Source organism: Anas platyrhynchos, chromosome 5, assembly GCF_047663525.1.
Source record: "Anas platyrhynchos isolate ZD024472 breed Pekin duck chromosome 5, IASCAAS_PekinDuck_T2T, whole genome shotgun sequence".
Lineage (NCBI taxonomy): Eukaryota > Metazoa > Chordata > Aves > Anseriformes > Anatidae > Anas > Anas platyrhynchos.
In genome coordinates, this window is record NC_092591.1 from 51,023,982 (window position 1) to 51,044,904 (window position 20,923).

General features: G+C 35.9%; 1 protein-coding gene across 15 annotated transcripts in view; it reads right to left on the bottom strand.

The window, feature by feature from the left end:
- Positions 1-238: 238 nt before the first annotated feature.
- LRRC4C (leucine rich repeat containing 4C) overlaps positions 239-20,923 on the bottom strand; it is a 513,499-nt gene continuing 492,814 nt past the window's right edge. For 14 of the 15 annotated variants that reach the window (XM_072039043.1, XM_072039047.1, XM_072039041.1 and 11 more), the window contains one exon: positions 239-2,920. In XM_072039043.1, the coding sequence (XP_071895144.1) occupies positions 962-2,878 (1,917 nt within the window). In that variant the 5' untranslated portion in view covers positions 2,879-2,920 and the 3' untranslated portion in view covers positions 239-961. Of the gene's footprint in view, positions 2,921-18,310; positions 18,454-20,923 lie in introns of all 15 variants that reach the window. The other variant, XM_072039048.1, reaches the window with a different exon arrangement.

Consider the following 20,923-nt stretch of genomic DNA (forward strand, 5'->3'; position numbering starts at 1 on the left):
CTTAACACTGTTAGAAGATATCAGCATTATTTTGCATTAAACACCAGGCAACCTTGTTTGCTAGTGGACTGCTTACACAGACTAAAACGAAAATTGTGCTATTCTTCAGTAATGATCCAAAGTGCTTTAATTATTCTCTTTAAAGTGATTGTGTTTTGGACCATCACAGCAGAATATTGTAAGAAATTTAAAAAGCTTTTGATGTTTAAAGCCACACTACAAATGAGCTATATCCAAGTACAGAAAAAAAAACAATCTTTTATTTATAATCTTAGTTTAGTGTTTGAACTACAAATTCTGGTTCTAGAATTGCTTAAAAGATAATGGGTTTTATAGGTTTTCACAAGTAAATTATTTTTTTTTATTATTATTATTATTTTTACTTTTTCTTCCTTTTTTTCACAGAATGGTCCTTTTGGTAAATACAGAGCAAATTATCAAATCATTACACGGAGGAAAAAAAAAAAGTTTGCTTGTTTGTTTTGCTCACTTGTAAAGCTGCTGCTAATATTCCATTCCCTGTTGAATAATTTCAAAAAGGGCATGAGAAAACAAAAGAAAATGAAAAGAAAAAGAAGTGACAAAATAGACCAAATCTCACCACTAGAATTCACCATAAAAATTCCCAAAGTGTAACAGAATTCTTACAAAATTTCCTAGACCAGTTCTTTTAGGGAATCAAGATCTCCTATGAAAAATATGGCAAATGGGAATCAGGGTTGGGTGGGAAGGAAAAAGGGAAAGAGGAGGGTAAATAAGTGCAGCAAAAAACAGGTTCTGAGGAATACACATAATTTTGTCTGCTTTAGATCACAATAGAATTTTTAATAAATAAATTTCTTTTTTCTTTGTAAAGACACTTTTTTGAAACAGTAGATTTAGCCCAGTCATTTGTGTCATTTGCTTTATAAACCGTCTTTTTTTTTTGTCCCCACCCCCACCCCATAATGTCTTAAATGTTTTAGATCTGAGTCTCTTGTACATTGTCTTTTGAGTTCATTCGGATCAATAACGGTTCATGCACTGAACTGTGTATTGAATTTATTGTGTTAACTGTTGTTGTGTGGTTGAAAGGAGACTTATAAGAGTTATAGTGATTTAGGTGCTCATGCTCTATTGCTGGCATGGGCAAGTGACTCTCTATGGGTGTGTCACCTGTAAGCTCATCATCCACATTAATGATCTCTACAGTCCGTGTTGGAGCATGATGGTTCTGCCGGTGATGCTGTTTCCTCATTTTGTAGAAAATTACCAGCATCACAGCAGCCATGAGAGTGATAGCCACAAAACAACCAATTATGATTTTGGTAGTCTTCATAACCTCATCTATTCCTGGGATCCCGTTATTTGCGTCCGTCACAGGAATGGTGAACGTTTTTTCTGTTGATCTTGTGCTCTGTGGAGTGAGTGAGGTTGTCATGTTAGTGGTCTCCCAGTTGGTAACTGGTGTGGGCCCAACCTGCTCTGTGGTCTGTGCCTCATCCTGAGAAGGTTCCACAGTCTCTACTGTGACAGTTGAAAAGTATGTGTAACCAGGGTTATCCAGGGCAGTCACATTCAGTGTGGCAGAAGCTGTGGTATTCCCAACAGAGTTACTCACCATGCATGTATACAAACCCGTGTCTTGCACAGTTACCTTTGTAAAATTCAACGTGCCATCACTGAGCACAGCAATCCGAACTCTGTATGCCCCATGTGTCATAACAGATCCATTTGGAGTAATCCAAGATACAGAGGTCAGGGAGGTTGATGCCCGGCATTTCATCTCTGCAGCCATGCCTTCAGTGACGTTGAGGTCTGCTGGTGGCTCCACTATGACTGGAGCGTAACACGTGAAGTAGTTCAGGTCCAGCTCACCAATGTACCTTCCTTTCAAACTAGGAGGTGTGTGGCAACGGGCACAGCACGCAGTATTGGAGGGTGCTTTGTCTTTAATCCACCAGCTGAGCCAAAGGATATCACAGTTGCAGTTCCAAGGATTGTGATGCAGGTGGATCCTTTCGAGACGGAGCGGTGTGAACAGGTCATGAGGCAGTAGTGTTAAATTATTGTGTGCCAGATTGATCTCCACAAGTGATTGAAGGTTATCGAAAGCATTCCTTTCTATCACTTGAATCTGGGACTGTATCATCCACAGTTTCTGAAGATGCATTAACCCTTGGAAGGAACCTGGCCGGATGGCAGTCAGATGATTCCCAGAAAGATCTAACTCATCCAGTTTTACAAGTGGGGTGAGGTTAGGAATCTCTCGAAGATTGCACATGGCAAGGTTCAAATACCTCAAGTTGGACAGACCTTCAAAGGCACCTTCTGAGATATATGAAAGCCTTTTCAATTCTCCCAAATCCAACCTCCGGAGAGAAGGAATTCTGTTAAAAGCATAAGAAGGAATGCTCTCAATGGGGTTGTTTCTCAACCAAAGTTCCTTCAGTTTTGACAGGTATACAAAAGCCCCATTTGGGATAGTGGTCAGACGATTGTCAAAGAGTTCCAAAGTATTGAGATTGGCCAGACCATTGAAGGCCCCTATTTCAATTGTTCTGATGTGATTCCTGCTGAGCTGCAGGATTTCTAGGTGCCTCAGATGCTTGAAGCTATTCACTTTAATGATTTGGATCTGATTTTCATGGAGGTTGAGTAACCGGGTGTTGGTGGAGATGCCGTCTGGCACGTCTCTCAGATTTTTCCGTACACAAATCACTTTACTGAACTGGTTGCTGCAGGAGCAGACAGAAGGGCAAGTTTGAGCCCTCACTAGACCAGCTACCACAAGAAGCTGAAGAGCCAACAGCACCACAAGCAGGGGGTCAAATAGGGCCCTGTTAAACCTAGGACCTATCATTATCTGCTGTGGATGTAAGGTCATCTTGTTCAACATTCATAATTTATTTGGTGTTGGTCCTTCTGGAATTTGAATAGTCTGAAAGAAAGAAGGGAAAAGGAGATTATTAAATTAATCTCAAATATTTAAATGTGCTCTCTAAACAGAGAGCCTTCTCAAGTCCTTTCAGTCAGCTCTACCAATTTCATCAAACTGTAGTATAAATAGCTATACAAATTCTAATATTTTGTTTCCTGTAAAGCCATGCCAGGTGTAATTGGCAATAAGATAAGAAATATCCAGACACTAGCTTTTCCTGCTCATTCCAAAGTATAATGCATGTAGCTTGATGGCAGATAACAAGTTCAACCACACTGGGTACATAAGAGAAATGTTCTAACTCAAGAGAAGAGTTGAAAGAAGTGTCAAGAACCTCAAAAAACAAAATTGAGTAAGATAAGAATCATCACAATATTCAAGGATTGAACTTTGTTAACATTACAGTAAATCAAGACAAGAAATAATATGAAGACTAAATGGAGACTTATGACTTTTTATTATTATTATTTTTATTTTTCATTATTGGTGAAACTCTTTATCTATACAAATGTGATTCCTGCATCAGAATCTGACTAAAAGTAAAGCCTTTGATACTGAATGTAGTAGATCATGGAAATGTTAGGGCAAGATCTTGCCTATTTCAGATTTTAAAAATAAAATACAAAAGAAACATGTTGAGCATCAGTTCTTCCCTACTGTTAAACAGTATCATCCCATTTCATATTTCCTCAATTCTTTTGCTTAGCACCAGCAGCAGCAGAGAAGCAAGCATTAGTACATGTGTGCTGAACACAGAAATAAGAATAGCCATTTAAATGCTGACAAATATCTCTGTAGCTGCAGAGTGGACAATTTCATTAGTACCTCTAAAAAAATCTTACAGATGTTACTAAAAGGGGGAAAAAGGCTTTACTCTACAAATTATCATTCTAAATCTTTCAGTACTGGTTCGTTTGGGGTAATTCTTAAAGCCTTCAGCCCTCAGTTCATTTTCAATCTTCTGCTCACTACAAGGTCCCTCCACCATAGAGATTAATGAAATTTCCTATAAATCAGCCAAAAGTGAAGTCTTATAAATTACATCGTGCGTAGAGCATATTTATAACCTAGAGCACCCAAATGTATAACAAACAAAATACTAAAATGCAAAAACTTTCTACTCCAGGCTTTAAATTGTTTCATTGTGTGTGAAGAAGCTATTGTTAAATATATATATAATAATTATTAAAAAAAAACAAAACAAAAAAAAAAAAAAAACAAAAAAAACCCATAACTTTCATCTTCATAGCAATTCATTTAATGAAAGACTTTTTCTAATTATATATTCAGACAATGTATTTTTTTGAGAATTCACTTTTGCATTTTTTTAAAACTTGTTATAATGGTTCAGAGCTAGCAAGTGTTCTCATCTCACTTTTAATAATTCACTGCAGAGAAAGACAATATAATGGCTTAAATACCAGTGAATGGGAATTGGAAGATCTGGGCTGTTTGTTTGATCTGCTCTGTTAAGTGCTATTTATAAAACATCAGTCTTGGTATGAAAGATTCATGAAACTAATGTGTTTTGCAACCTTGAGCAAGTCACTCAACTTCTCTGCCTGTGGCTTAACTTTTGCCATATGATCCTGGATAACCTCGTAGCTGTAGCATTAGATGCTCCTGCTTCTCAGTCTGCCAATATCCATACTCCTGAACCATATACTCCTGAAATCATGAATATCCACACTCCTACTTCATTGGTTTAGGATACTGTACTAGACTGATAAGGGGTAGCTGTTGTACACACCTTCCCTTTTACTGCAGGTTTACAAGCATCTCTTCAGAGGTGCTCAACACAATATATAGAAACACTCCGAAACTAATTCCTAAAACTCACTAAAAGACGAGTTCTCTTACACAAACAATCCACTATAGTATGACCAACTGAAAAAAAAAAAAAAAAAAAAGGTTTGAAAAGGACCTGTTTCCCATTTGAATTAAACTGAATTATTCAATTTATTATTATTATATTGATAAATTATTCATGAATTGATCAATATTGATTTCAGACTTAGTTAAGTTCTATGATCCATGAATTTTGCTGTTGAATAGTTATTAACCACCTTATATGATAGTTAATGTGACTCTATTAGCATTTTTTTGTTGTTGTTTCTAGTTTTGTTTTACTAGGTAGATTTCTCTCTTTTTTTCCTGCCTCATTTTTTAAAAGTCTTTTAAAACTTATTCCTTAATGACTTAGATGGAATAAATGCATTATCAAGTAATAAAACAGATGCAGAAACACACCAAACTAATTATTCTACCATCACACTAGTGTAATGTTATTGTCTTCACTGTAACTAAGATGAGAACTCTGCTCTCTCAAGCTTCAGAGCTGCCAGTTATCCTTGTATGGCTGGTGGGGCATGGGGAGCACAGGGAGCACGTGGCTCCCAGGAAGCTAGAGCAATCTTTTATGTTCTATAAGTCTCATACCCATGCATCATTACAGGCCAGCTTTGCAACATACCATATGGTTTCTCTAACTTTCATTTTGCTACTTTCCATTCCTGTAACCTGGATAACCTGAAGGAGCTGAAAAATGATGGGAGAACAAGATGATGGTAGAACAAAATGATGGTAGAACAAGAAAGTGTAGCAAACATAACAAAGGTCATGGGAGAGCAAGTACCCTTAACATCAGCCAGCATATGCATAAACTCCCTTCAGTTGCCTTGCCAGTCTCCATAAAGCCAATCATTTCAACCGCAGCTTTCAAGAACTGCAAGGCACTTCCTTCCTGTTCCAACTTCTAGCTCCCACCATCTCCCACCATTCCCTAATTCACTCCTTTATCCAGAAAATCTTTCCTTTCCATCACTGCACATATGCTCCAAGATTAAAATAAACAAATAAAAGATAAAAAATTTTACATGAATACTGTACTGAAGTACGGGGAATCTGATGATAAGAAAAGCTGTCACGGACAGCAGAAGCTATGCCAGGCAGCTCCTTGCAAGTCCTCACTGTCAACTTGCAAGCTTTGCATGAGGCTAATAGGCTAATATACTGCAGTGAGAATTCTTGTGCTGTAGGAATGTATTAAAAAAGGTTCTTTTCTTTTATACTGGTAGCTTTCCACAGCTCAGAGCTTAAGTATTCAGGAAGTCTTTGTGCAGTCATTTCACATCAGAGTCATTTCAAATATAAATAGTCTGGAAATACCCTGGGAAAAAAAAAATAGCCAGTGCAAAAACACAGTAGAAAATTCATTTAAAGCCTTGAAGAACATTATGGAAATATTTTAATGGGCTTTACATAAAGACCCATCTGGAACTCTGTACCAGAGTAATTTGCTATTCAATATCTGTCTATTATGCTAGAGACACATGAAGGTTTAGCTTTATAAATCCACACATGGAACACATACCATCAACCAGCTTCTTTAGTCTATCTTGACAACTCTTTGTCTTCTAAGCAATTTTTTTTTCATCTGTCTAGTACCAAAATATCAACTCTATGGTCAATTCAATAACACTAGTGCCCTCTGCTGCATACATTTAAAATTTGTTTAAAATATCCTTACAGTTCAATCCATTTCCCAGACACCATACAATTATAAAACTGTGCTTATACAGTAATGTATATTTTCTTTATGGTAATGGAGACACACATTCACACACATATAGATAGCTTTTTTTTTTTTTTCTATTTCCACAGAACTCAGGAAGTCTTCACTCAAATGGACTGCTGATACGCATGTTCTCCTCTCTATAGCTTACGTGATGTAGTCCTGATGTACTACACATTTTCCTTTGAGCAAAAAGCATTGCCCTCTTCCAATGCAGAAGATGAAGCAAGGAATGACAAAGCTAATATGGCTCTACAGAGATGTACAGTGCAGTTTTCCTTAGGGACCACTTGAAGGATGCAGCAGTTATGCTATTGAAAGGTAACTTTGCTGAACATGAATACACAGAGATGTCTTCCTTATGTGGGCATTATAGCGGAACCAGTGGTTCTTTCTTTTTTTTTTTTTTTTTTTTTTTTTTTTTTTAAATTAGGTCTTACACCTGATATGCTTCTTTGATCACTTTTTGTTACTTTACTATACTATACTTTTTTTTGTTACATTACTATAAAGTGACTACACTCGCTCTGATTATTGAGGGATTTTCCTGTAATGATGGATTTTGATTACAAAAAAAAGAACTTCAACACCTTTCCCAAAAATCTATCTGATGAGGTATGCAGGGGGCAAAGATATTTTCCCAAGTTCGAGTGATCCCTGGCTGGATCACTCCAGTTTAGTTGCTGTTGGCAACTCATCTTTAGTTTTCTATCTAGTCTGTGGGTCTATGAATAACAGTCTCAGCAGCGGAGCAGCGTGGTGCAAAGGCTGTAGCATTAGCCCAGTATATGGGTTATGACACAACATAATCTAATACACATTGGTTGGTGCTGTGCATCTGCCTTAAAATTGAATGAGATGTGATGCTATATGTCACTGCATTGAAAACACGATGAGAACATCAGATATCAGGTGATTAAATTATCACAGTACAATTAAATTTTCACAACTCTCCCTTAGGTTCATGCCAGAAATATCCTGGATGAGAGCATTCAGATCACTTTTTATAACTAAATTAACAAATATGTGGCTACATTAAGAAAAGACACCTTTGTTTCGCTTTATATAGCAGTTATATATGCTGTACACCACAGCATTTTAAAGAGCTTATTGAAAGAAAAACACGTTGCAAATATATATGCATTTTTTAGTAAACAAGCCACTCTAAAATTACAAATTAAATGGCAGATTTCCAAACATATGAAGAGGAGCTAGGTGCATCAAGCAGCTTATTATGCTGGGAAGTCTCTTCCAGTAGTATCAACACTGGAGCATGCAAATACTTTCTGTATGGAATGGAGCATGGCATACAGTAATAAAACAGGTCTACACCCCAGGATGACCTTATGCAGAAATGACTCTTTTGCCTCTCTTTTGAGGAATTCTGACTGCTCTGAGTGTGTGACTGATCCCCTTCAGGCAGCAATGCCGAGAGGGTTTCAGTGTAGATACTAGGAGACAAGCACACAATCTGTTTTAGCTGCACAAAATGCTAAAACACACAAGGGCAAACCGCGATCCCTGAACAGAGACTGAACTGTGGGCAGGGAGCTCCACTGGGGTCAGAAATCCTCCACCAACATCTGCTCTGCAAATGCTTCTGCAGCCTCAGATGTGTGTCCCCATATGGCTGTGAAGGGTTGGGCTGATGGAAACACGTTGTTACGAATTCACTCACCATACCCTCCTGTCCTCCTTCCTGCCTTTTCTGTCCTGAAATTCCTTTCCACCTGGACGTACCCCAGAGGACTAGTGCTCCTCAGTTTAATACAAGTACAAACACTTTTCATGCCATTCCCTGTCCACATACAGTAAAACGACACCTTTTTTTTTTTCTTCATTTTCTTTGCTGCCAACAGAGGAAAACATACTATGTTCTTTACTGAGCATTACAATAATAATGACACAAAATCAGTAAATAGACTGGGCTAAAGCAGATCTCATGTCTTTTCTTCTTAGTCTTTTTTTTTTTTTTTTTTTTTTTTTATCACTGCAACTATATAGCTGTGCATCTTTACCTCCATTCTTAAAAATCTCTTCGCTTTCCACTGCTCTAGGACTTTAAAAGTCTCAACAACAGTTTAGGGAGCCATTGCAATAATGCTTAAAAACCTGGGAGGTTTCAAAGCCCAGCAGCTTTTATCTATTTGTTTTTTATTTTATTTTTAGTTAAATACAGTGGAGGCCAAAGAAGCAGCCCTGCAATGCAAACTTGATTACACATGAGATCAAATAAATCAAGACACTCATAATGCAAATTATGCTCCTCTTTGCATGTTTCACTGTTTTCCTCTCAGATATCGTGAGGATTTCCTATGGCCCCTTGAAGCATGTAAGTGTAGGATGCAGAGGGGATATTGCTGTACCATGGATGCATTCCAGTTTTCTTCTGAACATCCTCTAAGATTCAGCTGAATCACTAAGACACTGACCTGAAAGACCTAAATGCGATTGGACACATTCGATCCTCCTAAATCACCATTCATTTCAGGGGAGTTCAATCAAGAATGAGTTTGATCCAGCCTGCCTTTTACTTCTTTTCTTTCATTTTGTTATATAGAAAACATCTTTATTTCATACCCCTCATTTTCTACCATGATTTCATTGTTTTATCTTCCTAAGATTTTTAATTTTCTCCTTAACTTCAATTGACAGAAATGAGCATGAAATAGATATTTTTTAAAATGAGATTTTTAGTGCACATTGGTCCAGGCAGGAATATTCACATTTTAGCTGGAAATAGATTTTACAGAGTTTTAAATTTTGCAGGGTTTGGCATGCCCCTTTATTTATACATCGTCTTTTACTCCCAAGCTTGACTTGTACTTTGTATCTTCAGTACAACTGACAACATTTGCTAATTTACGGGCAATATGAATGGATATTTCTTCAAGACATGCTATTTTTATTTAGAGTAATTTTTTATTTTCTTTATTGATCACTGTACTTTGCCTGGATGTCACCCAAAGGGTGGAAAGGATAAAATCTCTCTGTTCAGACTACTCACAGTTGTGTGAATGGAAGCAATCTATGAATTGTCCACTATGAAAGAGCTTAAATTCTTTCATAAAAGCCATCAGAATAGAGCGTGGTAATAGTCTACCCAGAAACATTCTAGAAATTTAATTGGAATTAACTTTTAAAGTGGGTTAATTATATTGCATTAAATCTTTGTGTGGACGCTCTTATTTAGAATTTAATTTAAGCTAAATTGAATCAAGGCCACTGTAATTTCAATTAAGAGTGTCCATAAAAGAATGTAATGCAGTTTAGCTAGTCCCTTTTCAAAGTTAATTTGGATTCATTTTCTTGAGACCCCATGTAGACATTAGGAACTTTCATTCTGTATTGACTTGGGCTCAATTCAAACCAATTACATAAAGGTAAAAAGGTTTTCTACTACATCACCAATCCCTTGGGTTATTCAAGTCCCATTTTGCCATTTTGCTCTTCTCCTTCACTAATTCAGTTGATAAAACACCATTTCTCTGAACATACTATTTTGCTTTCATCTTCTGTATTCTTCTAGACAGATATTTATCTGGGGGGGGACCACAGAACTGTACAGAAGAAATTTTGCAATAGCCCTGATAACAAAATTCTTTTAATTAGTTACAGCAGCATGTCACTACGTCCCATGTGCCAACCATGATATAAACAGAAGTCATACAAGCACCTTCAGTATGTCAGCTGAAGGTGTGTTATTTCTTATACCAGAAATACCTCAGTGAACCCCTATTAAACTGCAGTATACCTATAATTATTGGAAGAATGATTTCTTAATCTGTTTGGTTTATTATCAAAACTCGTATCTGCGAACCACAAAAAAATTAGTATAAAAGCAACCCTTAGTAATAAATTAAATGATACTCTAAAGCCATGGTCCAAACACTGGAGTTTTCACTCCTGTCACACTGGGGTCATTATTTTGGAACACTAGTACTTCTGTGTTTTTAACAGACTAGCAGTGATTAAAGACATCTATTTAAAGGTACTACAGTAATACTTCATTTCAAACAAACTACTTTTAGTTAGGTAGAATATTATCAATTTTTACAAGCAAATAATAATTTCTACAAATTAGAATAATTTCCCAAAACATGCTACAAGGTTTTAAACTATCAGGCAAAAATTAGCAGGTTAGGTCTATAGGTTAATAAAATGCTGTGCATTTTAAAGGATGCAAAGGCAAAAAAATGAAAGACTGATGGAAACCAATACTTTAGCCCTGATTCTTCCCCAGATCTTCTCCCTGCTCACAAACTATAATACAGAGACAATGAAAATGTCAGATCAGACCACCACATAGTCTAACAAGGCATATGCAAATATAACCAGTACAACGAAGATCAACAGATAGAAATGAGTATAAGAGCATATACTATCCCTTAAGAAAATTTCACCCTAATGTTATAAAATTAGAGTTCAGATTTTAAAATCAAAAACAATAGGATTTAACATCCTTTCCTAAAGTACAATATGCATATTAATGTATTGAATATGCAAATGCTGAATACTTTTGTTAGCAATACAAATCATCTTTTGATCCATGCTGAGTTCCTGACCTCAGTAGCTAATATAAACTAGTTGACACAAATATTTAATTCTGATAAAAATATAGTGCAGTTGTAAATCAGTAATACCTTCTATACATTGACAAAAGGAATGCTCAGTAAAATTTGAAGTCGTTTAGAAAAATATTAAGATTATTTTGAGATTAATAAATCAGAGGATTGTCCACATCAGTGGCATACAGAATCATGTCTGGACTTTAACAAGTGCAGTTTTTCAAAATGTATTTTGTACGTGTAAAACAGGAGACTGAGGGATGAAAAGAAATTATATTAAAGCAGCAATGCAAAATCTTCACTAATGCTTTTTGTGGGTTAATTAAAATATCCGCCTAAATACATCTATGCTGTAATACTGTGTTAAGAAAGGTGCTTTCCTATTTTAAGATACAAATTATCGAATGTTAAGCTGGAGAAGTGCTGGATAGGTATTTCATAACCTTGGTAACTATAAACTGTATTGCTAGTATGCATTATTCTAAAAGATGTTCTGGGAGAAACATACCCAGCTAATAACACACTAAAGCACCAGAGTCCATTTTGCATCACTGCATTTGTAGTGGCTAACTGAGTCCAAATTACTCCCTCATTCTGTTAATAAACAAAGAGACAAAGAGAAAGAGAGACAGGAGATAAAAAGTTAAGGCTGTGAATAGCCTCGAGTCTGGCAAATGATGGTTAAACTTCTTGTCCTTGGTAACTATGGAAACCCCTTAAGGTAAGAGTGAAACACAGGCATTTTCTGGTCTGCAATTTACAAGCTGTTTATTTAATTATGAAGGAATATGAAACTGTTAGGGGCAATGCAATTATCATACTGTGATAGCATTTTGAGAGAAAAAAAATAGGTACAGAGAATAATAAGAAGTTAATTTTTTGGAAAATTACTTGTTTTAGGACTTCTGTGAAACTGCAGTGCGTTGTTTTTTACTGAGAGTTTTTTTTTTCTTCTTTTTTTTTTTCAAAAGGGTGTGAGTAACCAAAATTAGTAATATGACATTTTGCCATAATATCCCTCAGTAGATTCATAGTAATTATGTCCATTCTATGCCCCATGAACAAAACCAAGGTCAGGGTGTATTTCAATTAAACCCTAGGTTTTACCAAAGTGCAGCACAGCCAGAATAGCAAGCACATTATTACCAGATCTATCACTGCTGGGCAATGAATAGGTCACAGGTGCTCTTGCATACACTATTTGTACACCTTTGAATATTACGAGTGGGAAAATGTTTTGACTCAATTTAGGAGGCAGCTAGTGAAATAAAATTAAGAGTGTAACTATGTGATGACTCGAGGGGGACTGTAACAACTACCTACAAGCATTTTCCTAGATCTGAAGGATAAACTTTCACCTGGTACTTTTGTTTTTTGGGAGTTGCATGAATGTAGGGGCTACAGAGCCCTTTGCACACACTGAAAACTTTGGTGGCAATGCATTGTTGCCTGGATTGTCTTAATAAAACATCACACATAAACACATCCTCACAATGCCTCTGAAAAAGAAATAAGAAACTGATGCATTAATGCATTAAATCAGTTGGCAAAATTTAGCATGTGTCTACAGGATACTTCACAAACATGAGATTCACACTCCACGCTGACTAGATGTAATGCATGTTGCTCCACATGACAGCCATGCAGTAACTTTTTGTTGCTGACCCTAAGCTAAGATGCCTCACAGCACTGCTCCAACCTAGCCCCAAAAGCACAAAGACAGAGTCTGAATCTGAATAGAGTGTGGATGAATCCTGCTCAGAGCAGTCCACGGGAGAGTAAGTGGATATGTTATAATGAAAGTTGTCAGTAGCAGAGGCAGGACTGGGAGCCAGAACTCCAGAATCACATTTCTATTGAAATATGGACTTTATGTACATATTAAAGGGTGTGATGCTCAAGCTTTAAAAGACCAACATGCTAAGACATTTAAAACTGAATTTGACTAAGTAGTAAAAGATATTCAGTCCTATTCTATAGATTCCTGTATTATTCTTACCATAGTATTTGTACACCTTCCAGAAATGCATTAAATATACTAAATTTTTCATTTTTATCTGCATATTAGAATTATAGAATCATTTAGGGTGAAAAAGACCTTGAAGATCATCAAGTCCAACTATCCACCTAACACTACTACGTTCACTGCTAAATGATGTTCCTAAGCACCACATCCCCACATCTCGTAAATATCCCCAGGGATGGGGACTCCACCAGCTCCCTGGCATCCTGTTCCAGTGCTTGAGCACCTTTTCTGTGAAGAAATTCTCCATGATATCCAGTCTAAACGTCCCCTGGCACAACTTGAGGCCATTGCCTTGTGTCCTTTCACTTGTCACCTGAGAAAAGAGACTGACACTCTCCTCTCTGTTTATACTGTGCTAAGTCTTATAGAGAAAAATAATAGGTTACTTCATATTTTCATGAAGACTTGCTCTTTAAACCCAGGAATACATGTATATGTGATGGAATATCTTTTCTGAGTAGACTGCTTATAGACTGCTTATTGAAATCATTGGCCAAATTCAATGTATTATTAAATAAATATGAAATTCATAGCAGAACTATGAAGGTTGGCATATACTTCTTAAGTAAATGATAAGTTTCACTGAAGTGCTGTTTATCTGCTTCTAGTCAACCAACATGATAAAATTCCGAGTAACAGAAGTGCTGTCTGCTTTTTCACCAATTCAGATTCTGAAGTGCTGATGCAGTATTCTAAATTCATGGGTTGACCACTTTAACAAGATCTATGAGAGAAAGTCATAGTAAAAACTGACTTTTACAGAAATCAATGGGAGTTTTGTCTTTGATTTTAGCAGAGTCAGGACTCCATCTCATATGTGAATAAGAATTTGGTATACTGAATCAACTGCACATTACCACTGATGTGAGCTTGGACTTTGATGTCTTTCTTTTAGGATAGTTTTTAGGGAGATGGAAATTTAATTTTCATTTAATTAAAACTACCGCATGAAGTAAGTAGTGACTGAGCTAGCTAAAAAGACAGAGTTCACGTGTGTGACAGAGTACTATGAAACAAAAGTAATTTAATATTATAAAATGACAAGATATTAACATATTGGATTTTTAAAAGATCCCAAGCAATTATGCTGCTACTTTAAAAATGTAAAGAAAGAGTGAATCCAAGGTTTGAAACAAATTTCAAAATTATCTGTTCAAAGCAGAATAAATTTGATAGCTGAAGTTATTTGAGGCTATAAATATGTCTGTAGTAAACCCTTCCATTTTTATGATGACTTATATGGCAGTACACATACATGTATATTTATTACAGACAGCAATGATACCATTAAGGATGCCCAATATCTACCATTGTGAAATGCTGTTTGTTTTTTTTTAATGTAAACTTTTAACCATTTGCAGATTAAATATTCCATGCAAGGGATATACCTACACTGTGGTCATTGAAAGTTTTACAGACATCCTTAAGGCAGCTTTGAAGCAGTTGGCGCCCTTATAGTAGTAAGTAATAGTAACAAAAACACAACATTACCAATAAGTACCCAAGTACTAAATTCAGGCTGCTTTTTCATTCTGTACACTGAGAGACACAGGATTTCTATAAGACAAATATGATCCGGTCATGTAGTTAAAGATAGTATAAAAATACTGGCAGACATAGTCGTTTTCATACAAATATTTGTATTTGTTTATGCATAGGTATACTTAGTATACTTTGTAAAATATAGCCCAAAACTATTTCTAAAAATTATGTTTCCTATTAGGGAAAAACAAACAAACAAACAAAAAAAGAAAAAAAAAAAAAAACAGCAGCTACTGATCCAGGCTGAGCACATGAAAAAATAAAATTGAATGACAAAAGTACGAATGCATCCAGATCTCTCTGGCTGAGACCTATATCCTGGATTCTCATCTATACTCCCTACTGTACCATGGATGCATAAGGATAAACACACTAAATATCTTCAGACAATCATTTGTAGGGGTCACATAAGTATTCCAAGAAAATAAATCCATTGATAATGCAGACCTTCCCTGAAGCATGCAGGAGAAGACTTGTGGCATCATCAGGCACTCTATTACCAAAGTATTTCACGCCAGTTCCATGTGGTTGTGGACTGCAAAGAACGATGCTAAATATAAGTGCTAAGAAATGTACGTGTTAACACTGCACTGAAATACTGATAATGTACATTGCATATATTCCCAGCACTGTTTTGCTTACAGGCCTACATCAGATAGCGGGCCATTTAGTCTGGAAGCTTACATAAGTAAATGTAGAGTATCTTTTCCTATTTATCTGGTATTTCTGACCATAACCACTTGTGCAAGAATTCCTAATAGTGGCATTAGGCATGGCCAAGTAATTGGCTGCCAATATCTGACCTTGATCTGCAAGAATGATTTTAAACCCTGGATTCAATTAACTTAGGAAAAACATCTTCATTTCTTTACTCATACTGTTGTCCATAGAAAGCTCAAGACTTGACAAGACATGATACCAGCAGCTAGAAACAGTGAACACTACAGGAAGTTACATTTCACAGTGGAACTTCACAGAAGCACAGAGATCTCTTTTACTAGCCCTGATTTCTGGACTGGGATCTAAGTCTCAGAAGGATATCAATGAAGATAGAGGAGCTGCTTGGTATCATGGATAAGGAACATGAACAGATTTAAGAACTTCCTCTAATACTGCAGCCATAGATCTAAACCGAAGCTATCACTATCAGAGAGTGATGGAGATTTTTTTTATTTTTATTTTTAAATATGTAGTCTCCTCTATGGCTCTGAGGAGGAAAAAAAAAACACAAGTTATATATATAGCACATTCCCATTATTTCTTTTCTTCATAATTTTTTCAATTCCAGAAATGTGAAGGCAATATTTATAATTCTATAGAAATTGTTCTATGTAATTCTATAGAATTGAATTTGGTCTAATTCTCAGATGGGATAAACTGGCATTGCTCTATTCAAGTCAATGAAAATCACAATGATTTTTATTCTAGCTGAAGTTTGTGAGCCTTGTTACCTTTTAAATTAGAATGATGCATTCTTCTAAACTATCAGAAGGTTTAGACAGCCAATCGCTAAGAAAATGTAGCTTTTATAAAAATGGTAAAGATAAGACAAATGCTTTTTTTTTAAAGTATGCAAATAAGGGAGATCTGTTTTCTGATTGCTGAAATGCTGAAACAATGTTAATTAAGACTGGATTTAATTTTAGTTCTTAAAACAAACAAACAAAAAACTCTCTTTTTCAAAATAATCATCTCTTCTTTTTCTCTTTTTGTTCCTTACTACTATAAAATACAGGGTTGCAATGGTGGCTATGAACTGAAAACAGCAGATATAGCCTGTGATGAATCAAGAGAGGTCCTTATCTCCAACCCTTATAATGTATTATATCTGGGTGTACATGGGATTTAGGAGGCTTTACATTGACAAATAGATGGTAATAGCTTCCAGATATACACCGACTTTTATCTAGAAGTTCGCCTGTGAGCTTTAAATCCTACACTGACAAACAACATATATGGTATATTAGAATTACCTTATCTTCCACTTAAATTCAGCTATTTCTGGAGAGAAACATAGAGGCTTTTTTACAGTATACCATGTTATATTAGGAAATACTGAAGACTGCTATCTTCAATTCAAACTGAAAGCAAACTTTATAAATGCGGGGTATATATCTATGTTCAAATTTGACCTGCAGCATCAGGGTAAAATTCCATACTGCTTTGGAAACTGCTTTTTGGAAAGAAGGCTTGACTCGGGATTTTTTTCATTCACTTGTATCATGTTAGAGAGTATTTGTGTTAGTACAGCACTAGAGCACTGCTGTAGGATTAGCTTGGAAGAACAATCTGCTTTTACAGAATTGTTAAAATAGCTTCTTGTAGCTCTCTGTCTTGTTTGGCAGATATAATAGATCTTTTTTCAGCATAGACAGAAAACTAGGTTTCCAGCGTAAGGAGACTATTATTCCACAACCTTTAGTCAACAGTAACACATGCATACTGATAATCTATCAGTATTTGCCAAAGGATGTGATAGGCAGTCACTCTTATCTCTGACATCTGTCTTGAGTAAGCCAGGACATGACAGATTTCTTGGGAAAGAGTTTACCATGAATTATCTTCTCTCATCTTAAAAGTGAAGACAAATACTGCAAAAGAGTAGGCATAATTTGGTAAGATCTATAAAAATTCAATATCTGCTGATTAGACTGCTTTCACCAGCTGATGCTTCTTTTCTTACAACAGGTACCAACTTAATGTTCAGTGACATATACTGGGACTTAAAGTCCCCTCTGTAGGTAACCACATGTGCAAGAGAGCAAAGCTATATTAAAATCTTACCATAATTCTTTAATGCTGTTTAAGGGGGTAGAGCTTGCTGCTACTCCACAAAGCAGCCCAGCAATGTAACCTGCATGACTGCAGTACACTGCAGTCACCAAAACAGCCTTAATAATTTCTCCTTAATATATTAAGGTAGCATAGCAAGACACCTTCCAATTTAATTAAGGGTCTGCCAGGAACTTATAAACTTCATTCTTCCTTTTTAAAGAGTACAAAATTCTCCTTCTAAAATTTCATTTACCTGCAGTCTGGTGTCCAAGTTGTCGGCTTTTTTTTTTTTTTTCTCCTGAAGTGCAGTACAAATTGCTAAGTCATTTTAAAATTATATAGCAGCAAAAAGAACATTTTTTTTTTCTTTTAATGGTTTGGGGTGCTTTTCTTCTCACCGGGATTCCTCACATTTACACTAAATACAGCTTCATTTTTCAAAATGAAATTTAACAAGCAGTACTTACGAGTGAGAAAGGCACTTACTAGACTAAATTCAATTGCTCTTCACTGCTATTCTTTATCTCCCAATTTTTACTGAAAGGCAAAGCAAGAGCATACTAGTGAGTGAGAGGAATAATTTCATTAGTGATTGCTGAACAGACAATGGAGCCACAGCAGACAGGACACCTGAAAGTTGGTATGAGGCTACTACTGTCCTCTTCTTGAAATTCTGTTTCTCAGATTATTGATTCAAGGATTTTGAACATGGATTTGCTGTACCTCCCCTGCAGACTGCAAGGAATAATGGTTGACTCCATTTACAACAAAAATACTTTTACTTAATTTCTCTCTAAATATTGTGAACATGAGGTTTATAGGTGGATACAAACACCAAAGAGATCACTAGTGATCAGTATGGGCATTCATTCTTTCCTTTCTCCCAGACATTTGTATGCACTAACCAAGGCCTTCTGAAGACCTTGGGCGTTATGATGATCATTGGATATGCCACTCTGTCCATTCCTTGGTGGCACAATCATCAATAACATCAATGATTTCAATGATCCAGATTTTGTACTTCAGCTACGGTGACCTCCCTTCATCCCTGAAAAACAAAACAAACAAACAAAAAACAACACCAACAAAAAAGCAAACAAAACAAACAACCACCACCACCAACAACAACAAATACTACCAGTTCCATCTTCTGAATCCACAATGAATTTTGGTTTCTTGGGACATTCATTTAAGAGGAAGCTTCCAGTTCAATCCAGTGCAGGAAGATCAGGTCATTCAACACAAAATTACAGTTATGGATGCTGAAACAGCACTCTATGGCATGAAGAATGCCTGTAGAAAGTCCTGACTGTGCTACTGTTTGCTGTCAAAAATAAAATTCACAGGCCAGATCCACAGCTTGTATAAATCAGTGTAGCTTCACTGGCACAGGATCTGGCTCACTGCATCCATTTAAAGTTTCTCAAACCCCTGATCCTGCGTTTTTAACCAAGCATTGGTAAAAGACAACTGAGGGTGAACTCACTCACACTTAATAAATAAATAATAATTTAAAAAAGCACAGTAAAAAAGGATATTCTTCATCTCTTTGTTCACTGTTAATGACATACCTGTATTGTCACATACAAGAATGAAGATTAGGTTTTAAATATTCAAGATCAACATTGAAAGGTCCCAAGTTCAAGTTCACTTTTTTTGTCTAACCAACAATGTCTTCTAGATAATATTAAATCCACCTTAAGCTTACTTACACAATCAGGAAGTAAATGCTCAGTTGTTTTGAACCACAGATATCAAGTGAATCACTTTATCTCCACTATTTCCCCAGTCAGCTCACTCAAAGGTAAGTCATGCCATTTACCAATGAAGTGATTAAGAGGATTTCAAAAGAGAAATCGGGATGATTGCTTCTGCATGTTTCTATTACATTGCTACTTGTCATTTGTCCCTTCGGGCAAATGCCATACCCCTTACCAATATCACATTCTCTTATGCAATATGCAGAAATCTCTCCTTTCTCTTTAAAGTTACAGATCCATCTTAAACATAAGTTAACAAAGTATAATGCAGAAGATCACAGCCTTCCATTATCTTGAATGTTTGATCTTAATGAGGCCTGACTGCACTTCAGCTGAGTTAGAACAAAGTGTGTGAAACTATCAGGACTATATTAGAAAACAGCACCCATATTCTTTGATGTTTGATTCCTTTCTTATTCATACAAAGGCAAGTATAAGCTAATAGATTTTTTCTTGTTACTCAAAGCAGCTGGTTGCAAAATCTGGAAACTGCAAAAAGGCTTTGCAAAGAGATTGCACTTCAAGATTGTTCTAAAGCTGATTGAAGGTCTGAAATTTATTTTCCAAAATGTATTTAAAAGGGCAATTTGCCACAGCTTACAGTGCAACTCAAAATGTTTGAGTAGGAAGAAAATTATTCATACTCACTTAAAAGGGCAGAATTCCAGGTTTTCTGGACATAAAAATGGCATTTGCCCAAACAAATCATTCTTTTAGGGATTTCATTTTTGCTCTACACATGCCTACGTGTAGTATGATACCTGTTGTATCTGAGCAATGCAAATCATCATTTTTCAGCTTACACATGCTATGAAAAAACATCAGCACTATATGTAGCATAGCATAAGCATTGCATGTAGAAATTGAAGAATCGTGCACATATATATATGCTTTATAACTAGAGCAACTCCATGGACAAATTAATAATATTAGATGAAATGTTTGTAACATTTTTTTCCTCATCAAATACGAAATAGACCTACAATGAATAAAAGCTTTACTTATTCTTTTTTTTTTTTTTTTTTTCTTTTTTTTTTTTTTTTTGACTGAGACTTGAGACTAACATGAGACTCTGGAATTATACAAAATTTTGTTAACTCCACAGTCCATTTCTTTTTGCAATTATCAAGAGACAGAATAAAAATGTTAGTATAAAATATACTTGTGTGATTATGTAATAATAACAAAACTTGAAATCTAACTATACGCAGACTTCAGTGAAACCTACAAAGTCAGCAAAAAGTACACATACGTTTTTTTTAAAATGTTAAAATGGTGTTATTTTTTCCCACCAATCATACACTGTCAAACTATAGGACTGATCTGTATTTGACGTCTCAAATGCAAGTATACTGGAGTACCTCTGACCAGATTAGTAGGGGCAAATGTTTCTGACGACAAGAGAATAGAACAATATTTAAGTTTTGCATCAGTTCAGGAGAACTGGATGCTAAAAGCCCATCTTCTCCTCTTCACATTAGTCAAAGAACTTTACAAAGCTACAGATTCACCATTAATTAGAGGGAGTCCTAAAAGCATAGTCTAGGTAACATACATTTGGATCTATGGAAAGAATTAAAGCCACTGGTGATGTAGAAGGGAATTAGAGATTGAACAGATGATACTTCACATACTGCCCTGTCTGCTAAGAACACTCCCATACACCTAATGCCTCACTCATGGTTTTTCAATACATAATGTTACCATATGTATTGTTGGTGTTGTGATGCAGATGCAGCAACATAAATGGCTATAATA